General features: G+C 50.1%; 2 protein-coding genes across 2 annotated transcripts; one reads left to right on the plus strand and one right to left on the minus strand.

Annotated features, from left to right (window-relative positions):
• Positions 1-1,006: 1,006 nt before the first annotated feature.
• On the minus strand, positions 1,007-5,321 carry LOC138673825 (uncharacterized). Its single transcript, XM_069761862.1, has 3 exons — positions 5,312-5,321; positions 2,629-4,867; positions 1,007-1,460 (listed from the first exon to the last, which is right to left on the minus strand). Exons 1-3 carry the CDS (start codon positions 5,319-5,321, stop codon positions 1,007-1,009), a joined length of 2,703 nt encoding a protein of 900 aa, XP_069617963.1.
• A 1,788-nt stretch (positions 5,322-7,109) lies between these two features.
• On the plus strand, positions 7,110-7,727 carry LOC138673826 (uncharacterized). Its single transcript, XM_069761863.1, has one exon. The coding sequence runs from the start codon at positions 7,110-7,112 to the stop codon at positions 7,725-7,727; it is 618 nt and encodes a 205-aa protein (XP_069617964.1).
• Positions 7,728-9,014: the final 1,287 nt, after the last annotated feature.

Raw genomic sequence — 9,014 nt, forward strand, 5'->3', positions numbered from 1 at the left:
TCTTCGTTCCTTCCTTCCTTTCTCTTTTTTTCTCTTGTTCTCTCTCATCATTTATCTCTTCCTTCCTTCCTTCCTTCTTTTTTTCTCTTCCTTCCTTTCTCTTCCTTCCATTCCTTCTTTCTTTTTCTTTATTTCTTTCCTTCCTACCTTCTTTGCTATCCTTCCTTCTTTCCTTTGTTTCTTTTCTTTCTCTCGTTCTCTCTCATCATTTATCTTTCTTCCATCTTCCATCACTTGTCTTTATTTTTTTCTCATTCCTTCCTCTTTTCTTTCTTTCATTCTTTCTTTCTTTCTTTCTTTCTTTCTTTTCTTTCTCTCATTCTCGCTCATCATTCATCTCTTCCTTCTTTTTTTCTCTTCGTTCCTTCCTTTCTCTTTTTTTCTTTCTCTTGTTCTCTCTCATCGTTTATCTCTTTCTTCCATCTCTCGTCTTTATTCTTTTTCCTCCTTCCTTCCTTTCTCTTTTGTTTCTTCCTTTCTCTTCCTTCCTTTGTTCCTTTTCTTTCACTTATTCTCTCATCATTTATCTCTTTCTTCCATCTCTCGTCTTTATTCTTTTTCCTCCTCCTTCCTTTCTCTTTTGTTTCTTTCTCTTCCTTTGTTTCTTTTCTTTCTCTCGTTCTCTCTCATCATTCATCTCTTTCTTCCGTCTCTCGTCTTTATTTTTTTTCCTCCTTCCTTCCTTTCTCTTTTCTTTCTTTCTCTTCCTTTGTTTCTTTTCTTTCTCTCGTTCTCTCTCATCATTCATCTCTTTCTTCCGTCTCTTGTCTTTATTCTTTTTCCTCCTTCCTTTTTCTTTTGTTTCTTTCTCTTCCTTTGTTTCTTTTCTTTCTCTTGTTCTCTCTCATGATTTATCTCTTTCTTCCATCTTCCGTCTCTCGTCTTTATTCTTTTTCCTCCTTCCTTCCTTTCTCTTTTCTTTCTTTCTCTTCCTTCCTTTGTTTCTTTTCTTTCTCTCGTTCTTTCTCTCGTTCTCTCTCATCATTCATCTCTTTCTTCCATCTCTTTATTCTTTTTCCTCCTTCCTTTCTCTTCCTTCCTTTGTTTCTTTTCTTTCTCTCTCATCGTTTATCTCTTTCTTCCATCTCTTTATTCTTTTTCCTCCTTCCTTTCTCTTTTGTTTCTTTCTCTTCCTTTGTTTCTTTTCTTTCTCTCGTTCTCTCTCATCATTTATCTCTTTCTTCCATCTCTCGTCTTTATTCTTTTTCCTCCTTCCTTTCTCTTTTGTTTCTTTCTCTTCCTTCCTTTGTTTCTTTTCTTTCTCTCGCTCTCTCTCATCATTTATCTCTTTCTTCCATCTCTTGTCTTTATTCTTTTTCCTCCTTCCTTTCTCTTTTGTTTCTTTCTCTTCCTTCCTTTGTTTCTTTTCTTTCTCTCGCTCTCTCTCATCATTTATCTCTTTCTTCCATCTCTTGTCTTTATTCTTTTTCCTCCTTTCTTTCTCTTCTTTTGTTTCTTTTCTTTCTCTCGCTCTCTCTCATCATTTATCTCTTTCTTCCGTCTCCTTATTCTTTTTCCTCCGCCGTCTCTCTTCTCTGTCGCGGCTCCAGACTTTGGTTCCCATTCCTTAGGTTTTGGTTCTTTGGGGCGGGTGTTCTGATACTCTTCCCCGGTGCTGTGTAGGGTCTCAGAAGCTGGATACACAGGTGCTGGGGGGTCGGGATGATAAATGATAAGTGATGAGTTAATTAATCATCCATATTATTAGCGAGGTGACTCTGCGGACGACGAATAATGGCCGCTACTGGTCTGGATTCAGGATCTCCGGCCCCATGAATCCCTGGAGGACCCAATGGGGTCATTTCTGGGGCCCCCTCACCCCAGAGCTTGGAGCCTGCGTACTGTGATTTGTTACTTTGTATCCATTGTCAGCGACTAAGAGGAAGGCGTAGGCGGCGAATCCCTGCGCAACGAACACTAAATGTAAAAGTATCGCTCCGGGAATATGCCAAGACGCCCGGTCCTTATATACCCCCAGAAGAAAAGCCTTAATTCCCATTTTAATACCATAATTCTCCCATCAAAAGCATTCACAACAAACAAAAATATTGATAACGTCGACGCCGCGCGTGGAAGAAAGAGAAATCCGTGTGGACTTTTATTGAGAAATCAAACAATTACGCGGCATTCAGCGGCACATGATTAAAGACGGCGCCCGGCTCCGCAGGCCGCGTATGACACTTGATTGCCGCGGGATTATTAGACCCCAGACAGGAGACAGTGGTGGGATAATAGCCCGTTAAGTAACACCGCTTTGCATTTCTTTTGATTACAATTTTATATGCAAATGAGAAAAGAAAAAAAAAATTCCTGAATTGTCGTTCAGCTGCCGGCGAGTATGTAAATGGAAATTAATAAAGCGGCGTCTTTCAGCGCAAACTTAGTAATTTCAAGAATCAACATCCAGTAATTAATAATAAAGAGCGGAGTGTTGAATGCGGCGAATATCCAGACAGAAATGCCTTTCTTGTGCGGCTTCTCTCCTCTTAGTAACAAGCTTGTTTCACAATACAAAGCATGATACAGAATTGCCCACTCACTGTGAATGGGGTCTTTGTTTCCTGCCCTGTTTGGGGAGGAAATCGCTGCTATTTAGATTTCCAAGAGGGAATATAAAATTATGCTCACCTAATGAAGCGGCCAGCAGTTAATCTGACGACTTCACATTCCTCTATGGCTTCGGAGAAACAATTTAACACAAACAATAATTTACACCCTGCATAAATCATAAGGCGCGGAGGACGGAGGGCCGGGGAGGACGGAGGGCTGGGGAGGACGAGGAGGACGGAGGGCCGGGGAGGACGGAGGGCTGGGGAGGATGAGGAGGACGGAGGGCCGGGGAGGACGGAGGGCTGGGGAGGACTGAGGGCCAGTGAGGACGGGGAGGACGGAGGGCCGGGGAGGACGGAGGGCCGGGGAGGACGAAGGGCAGGGGAGGACGGAGGGCTGGGGAGGACGGAGGGCTGGGGAGGATGAGGAGGACGGAGGGCCGGGGAGGACGGAGGGCTGGGGAGGACTGAGGGCCAGTGAGGACGGGGAGGACGGATTGCCGGGGAGGACAGAGGGCCGGGGAGGACGAAGGGCAGGGGAGGACGGAGGGCCGGGGAGGACAGAGGGCTGGGGAGGACAGAGGGCCAGGGAGGATGGAGGGCTGGGGAGGACAGAGGGCTGGGGCGGAGGGCCGGGGAGGACGGAGGGCCGGGGAGGATGGAGGGCTGGGGAGGACGGAGGGCCGGGGAGGACGGAGGGCCGGGGAGGACGGAGGGCTGGGGAGGACTGAGGGCCGATGAGGACGAGGAGGACGGAGGGCCAGGGAGGACGGAGGGCCGGGGAGGACGGAGGGCCGGGGAGGACGGAGGGCCGGGGAGGACGGAGGGCTGGGGAGGACGGAGGGCTGGGGAGGACAGAGGGCTGGGGCGGAGGGCCGGGGAGGACGGAGGGCCGGGGAGGATGGAGGGCCGGGGAGGATGGAGGGCTGGGGAGGACGGAGGGCCGGGGAGGACGGAGGGCCGGGGAGGACGGAGAGCTGGGGAGGACTGAGGGCCAGTGAGGACGGGGAGGACGGAGGGCCGGGGAGGACGGAGGGCCGAAGAGGACGGAGGGTTGGGGAGGATGGAGGGCCGGGGAGGACGGAGGGCCGGGGAGGACGGAGGGCTGGGGAGGACAGAGGGCTGGAGAGGACGGAGGGCTAGGGAGGACGGAGGGCTGGGGAGGACGGAGAACCGGGGAGGACGGGGAGGACGGAGGGCTGGAGAGGACGGAGGGTTGGGGAGGATGGAGGGCCGGGGAGGACGGAGGGCCGGGGAGGACGGAGGGCTGGGGAGGACGGAGGGCTGGAGAGGATGGAGGGCCGGGGAGGACGGAGGGCCGGGGAGGACGGAGGGCTGGGGAGGACAGAGGGCTGGAGAGGACGGAGAGCTAGGGAGGACGGAGGGCTGGGGAGGACGGAGAACCGGGGAGGATGGGGAGGATGGAGGGCTGGAGAGGACGGAGGGCCGGGGAGGACGGAGGGCCGGAGAGGACGGAGGGCCGGGGAGGACGGAGGGCCGGGGAGGACGGAGGGCTGGGGAGGACGAGGAGGACAGAGGGCCGGACGGAGGGCTGGGGAGGATGAGGAGGACGGAGGGCCGGGGAGGACGGAGGGCTGGGGAGGACGAGGAGGACGGAGGGCCGGGGAGGACGGAGGGTTGGGGAGGACTGAGGGCCAGTGAGGACGGGGAGGACGGAGGGCTGGGGAGGACGGAGGGCTGGGGAGGATGGAGGGCTGGGGAGGACGGAGGGCCGGGGAGGACGGAGGGCCGGGAGGACGGAGGGCTGGGGAGGACGGAGGACGGAGGGCTGGGGAGGACGGAGGGCTGGGGAGGATGGAGGGCCGGGGAGGACGGAGGGCTGGGGAGGACGGAGGGCTGGGGAGGATGGAGGGCTGGGGAGGACGGAGGGCCGGGGAGGACGGAGGGCCGGGAGGACGGAGGGCTGGGGAGGACGGAGGACGGAGGGCTGGGGAGGACGGAGGGCTGGGGAGGATGGAGGGCCGGGGAGGACGAAGGGCTTGGGAGGACGGAGGGCTGGGGAGGACGGAGGGCTGGGGAGGACGGAGGGTCGGGGAGGATGGAGGGCCGGGGAGGACGGAGGGCCGGGGAGGACGGAGGGCCGGGGAGGACGGAGGGCTGGAAAGAACGGAGGGTCGGGGAGGACGGAGGGCTGGGCAGCACGGAGGGCTGGGGAGGACGGAGGGCTGGGGAGGACGGAGGGCTGGGAGGACGAAGGGCTGGAGAGGACGGAGGGAAGGGGAGGACGGACGGCTGGGGAGGACGGAAGGCTGGAGAGGACGGAGGGCTGGCGGAGTTCGGGACTTTTCTGTCGCCCCCTTGTAATCATGACGGGGCTGTGAGTGACAAGTGACATTTCCAGTGCGCGGTCTGTGGACTAAGGCCAGGTTCACATTGTGTTAACAGCAGCCCGTTCAACAGAGCGGAGACGTAATCACAGCGGAGAAATCGCACAAAGCGCCAGACACGGCGCTGAGCAAAGAGACGAGCAGGCCTCAGAAGGAACAAAAGGTATTAGATACATTGTATCCAGATCACTGGGAGACTCCGGCGTCTCTTACAGTACAAGGATAACAGCTCTATGATCCGCGGGGGGCTCCGCTGCACCCGCCGCTCTCACACATAGCGGATCTGCGCAAACTTCATCCAAGATGTTCCTTTCTGGCATCATACGATTAGATATCACAGAGCCGTGACGGGGAACTGACAGTCAGTCCATCAACAAAGTGTCAGCAGACTCTCAGCCCGCCATCAGCGCTCACATTCTGACATGTTGTACTGTGAAACGCGTCTGTCGTGGAAAAGAACGTAGAGAAGGAGAGAAAACAAGAAAGGAGAGGAAAAGAGAGAGGAGAGTGAAGGAAAGAAGAGGAGGGGAAAAGAGAGAGGAGGTGAAGGAGAGAAAGAAGAAAGGAGAGGAAAAGAGAGAGGAGAGTGAAGGAGAGAAGAGGAGGGGAAAAGAGAGAGGAGAGTGAAGGAAAGAAGAGGAGGGGAAAAGAGAGAGTAGGTGAAGGAGAGAAAGAAGAAAGGAAAGGAAAAGAGAGAGGAGAGTGAAGGAAATAAGAGGAGGGCAAAAAAGAGAGAGGAGGTGAAGGAGAGAAGAGGAGGGGAAAAGAGAGGAGAGGAAAAGAGAGGAGAGTGAAGGAGAGAAGAGAAAGAAGAGGAGGGGTAAAGAGTGTGGAGATAGAGAGAAAAGAGGAAAGAAGAGAAGGGAAAAGCGAGAGGAGAGTGAAAGAGAGAAGAGGAGAAAGAAGAGGAGAAAGAAGAGGAGAAAGAGAGAAAAGAAGGAGAGGAGGGGAAAAGAGAGGAGAGTGAAAGAGAGAAGAGGAAAAAGAAGAGGAGGGGAAAAGAGAGAGGAGAAGGAGAGAAAAGAAGAAAGGAGAGGAGGGGAAAAGAGAGAGGAGAGAGAAAGAGAGAAGAGGAGAAGCAGAGATGGGGGAAAGAGAGAAGAGAATGAAGGAGAGAAAAGAAGAAAGGAGAGAAGGGAAAAGCAAAAGGACAGTGAAAGAGAGAAGAGGAGAAGCAGAGAAGGGTGAAGAGGAAGAGAGGAAAAGAAGAAAAGAGAAGGAGAGGAAAGAAGAGAGAAGCAGAGAAGGACGGGAAAGAGAGAAAAAAAGAGGATAAGATAAGGAGAGGAAAGAAGGGAGAAGAGAAGAGGAAAAGAGGGGAGAGTGAAAGAGGGAAGAGGAAGGAGAAAGAAGGATTGGAAGGAAGAGAGGAAAACGAGAAACGGGAAGAAGAGGAAAAAAGTGAGGAGAGAAGATGAAAAGAGTAAGGATAGAAGAGATAATAGACGCAGAGAAGGATAGGAAGGAAGAGAGGTAAGAGGAAAAAAAGGGAAGGAAAGGAAAAAAGAGTAAAGGAAAAGAGAGAAGAGAAGAAACAGAAGGATTGGAAGGAAGAGAGGAAAAGAAGAAAAGGAAAGGAAAAAAGAGAGTAGAGGAAAAGAGAGAGGAAAGAAGAGAGAAAATGAGAAGTAGAGAAGGAATGGAAGGAAGAGAGGAAAGAGGAAGAAAAGTGAAGGAAAGGAAAAAAGAGAATAGAGGAAAAGAGAGAGGAAAGAAGAGAGAAGAGAAGAAACAGAAGGATTGGAAAAAAGAGAGGAAAAGAAGAAAGGGAAGGAAAGGAACAAAGAGCGGAAAGGAAAAGCTAGAGGAAAGAAGAGAGAAGAGAAGTAGAGAAGGATTGGAAGGAAGAGAAGAAAGAGGAAGAAAATGAAGGAAAGGAAAAAAGAGAGGAGAGGAAAGATTAGGGAAGAGGAGAAGCAGAGCAGGATTGGAAGGAAGAGAGGAAAGGAAGAAAAGGGGGAGTGGAAAAAAGAGAAGAGAGAAGAGGAAAAGAGAGAGGAAAGAAGAGAGAAAAGGAGAAACAGAGACGGATGGGAAGGAAGAGAGGAAGAAAATGGAAGAAAAGGGAAGGAAAGGAAAAAAGTAAGTAAAGGAAAAGAGAGAAGAGAAGAAACAGAGAAGGAAGAGAGGAAAAGAAGAAAAGGGAAGGAAAGGAAAAAAGAGTATAGAGAAAGAGAGAGGAAAGAAGAGAGAAGAGGAGAAGCAGAGACGGATGGGAAGGAAAAGAGGAAAAGAAGAAAAGATAAGGAGAGGAAATAAGAGAGGAAAGAAGAGGAAAAGAGAAGAGGATGATAGGGGAGTGAAAGAGAGAAGAGGAGAAGAGAAAGAAGAGAAGAAAAAAAAAGAATGTGGAAAAAAGAAAAGGAAAGGAGGGGAAAAGAGAGAGGAGAGAAGAGGAGAAGCAGAGAAGGATGGGAAAGGAGAGAAGAAAAGGGAAGGAGAGGAAAGGAGAGAGAAGAGGAGAAGTAGAGAAGGATTGGAAGGAAGAAAGAGGAAGAAAATGAAGGAAAGGAAAAAAGAGAGGAGAGGAAAGAAGAGAGAAGAGAAGAAACAGAGAAGGATTGGAAGGAAGAGAGGAAAAGAAGTAAAGGGAAGGAAAAAAGAGAGGAGAGGAAAAGAAAGAAGAGAGAAGAGGAGAAGCAGAGAAGGATGGGAAGGAAGAAAGGGAAGGAGACGAAAGAAGAGAGTGGAGAAGAGGAAAAGAGAGGAATGTGAAACAGAGATGAGGACAGGCAAAAAGAGCAGTGGGGAACAGGAGAGACGAAAAGAAGAAAGAGAGGAAAGGAGAAGGAAGGAGAGAAAAGAAGAGAGGAGGAAAAGAGGAGTGTGAAAGACAGCAAGACAAGCAAGAAGATCAGTGGTGAGCAGAAGAGAAGGAAATAGGGGAAAGAACGGAAGAGAAGGAAGGAGAGGGAAAGAAAAGATCAAAAGAAGGCAGTATAAAAGATAGATGTGGACATGTAATAAGAGCAGTGGAGAACAGAATAGAAAGAAGGGAAGAAAGAGGGAAGGAGAGGAAAGGAGAGTAGAAGCAAGAAGAGCAGTGGGGAACAGCAGAGAAGGATGGGAATGAAGAGAGGAAAGAAGAAGAGGGAAGGAGAGGAAGGAGTGGAAGGGAAGCAAGAAGAGTGATGGAGAACAGCAGAGAAAGATGGGAAGGAAGAAAGGAAAGGAAAAGGGAAGAGAAGACTAGAAGGAAGATCAGTGGGGAACAGGAGAGAAAGAAGGGGAGGAAGAGAGGAAATAGGGGAAAGAAGAGGATAAGCAAGATGGACAATGGAGAACAGGAAAAAAAGGAAGGTAGAGATAGAAGAGGGGAGAGGAAAGGAGAAAAAATTAGAAGAACAGCCAAGAGAAGAGTGTAGGAAAGAAAAGAGAAAAAGGAAGGATGAGAGGAGAGGAAATAAGCGAGTGGAGAAAAAGAGCAAAGAGGAGCGAAAATAAAAATAAGGAAATGAGAATAGGGCTGGAAAGGAGAGAAAAATGAATCCAAGGGAGGAGAATAGAGGATGCGGGAGATGCCACGGTGTCTGTGCCAAGCCTGCTAACCACTGGATCGCTGCTTGGAATTAATGTCTCAATATATTTTATTTCCAGCTCCTCGGGGGAGGAGCTGAGACTTTTCATTTTCATCCACAGACAATGGGGCAGCGGCTACAATCTATTATAGACTGGTTTATTCATCTGCTTTTTTCCATCACTCACCTGCCATGTGCCTTTCATAGTACTGATGTCTCTTTGTATGAGCTCCCCGACACCAGGTCCTGCGGGCGGCTGTTACTTGTGCAACCCATATAGCTATGGTTTATATATAATAAAACAAATATCCTCCCCACAAACAATAGAAATGGAGGGAGGCTGAAAAAGTGTCCTGTAAGCTTCCAATCAGCTTGTGGGAGGGGGCCAATATAGGGAGGGAGACATGAAGAGGCCTCTCTCTGATTGTGGAGGAGCGGACAGCAGGTAAATATAATTCTGCCGTTATATTTGATCTTTCAAGGACATAAATTTAGCTTAATATTTTGCAGTCACTGGCAGAACGACATCAGAGATAGATGAGAGACCTTAAAAGTGCCTGACGTCTGACGATCGTAAAATTATATCATTCCCCAGTGGA

The sequence above is a fragment of the Ranitomeya imitator genome, chromosome 4 (genome assembly GCF_032444005.1).
Source record: "Ranitomeya imitator isolate aRanImi1 chromosome 4, aRanImi1.pri, whole genome shotgun sequence".
In the NCBI taxonomy this organism is placed as follows: domain Eukaryota; kingdom Metazoa; phylum Chordata; class Amphibia; order Anura; family Dendrobatidae; genus Ranitomeya; species Ranitomeya imitator.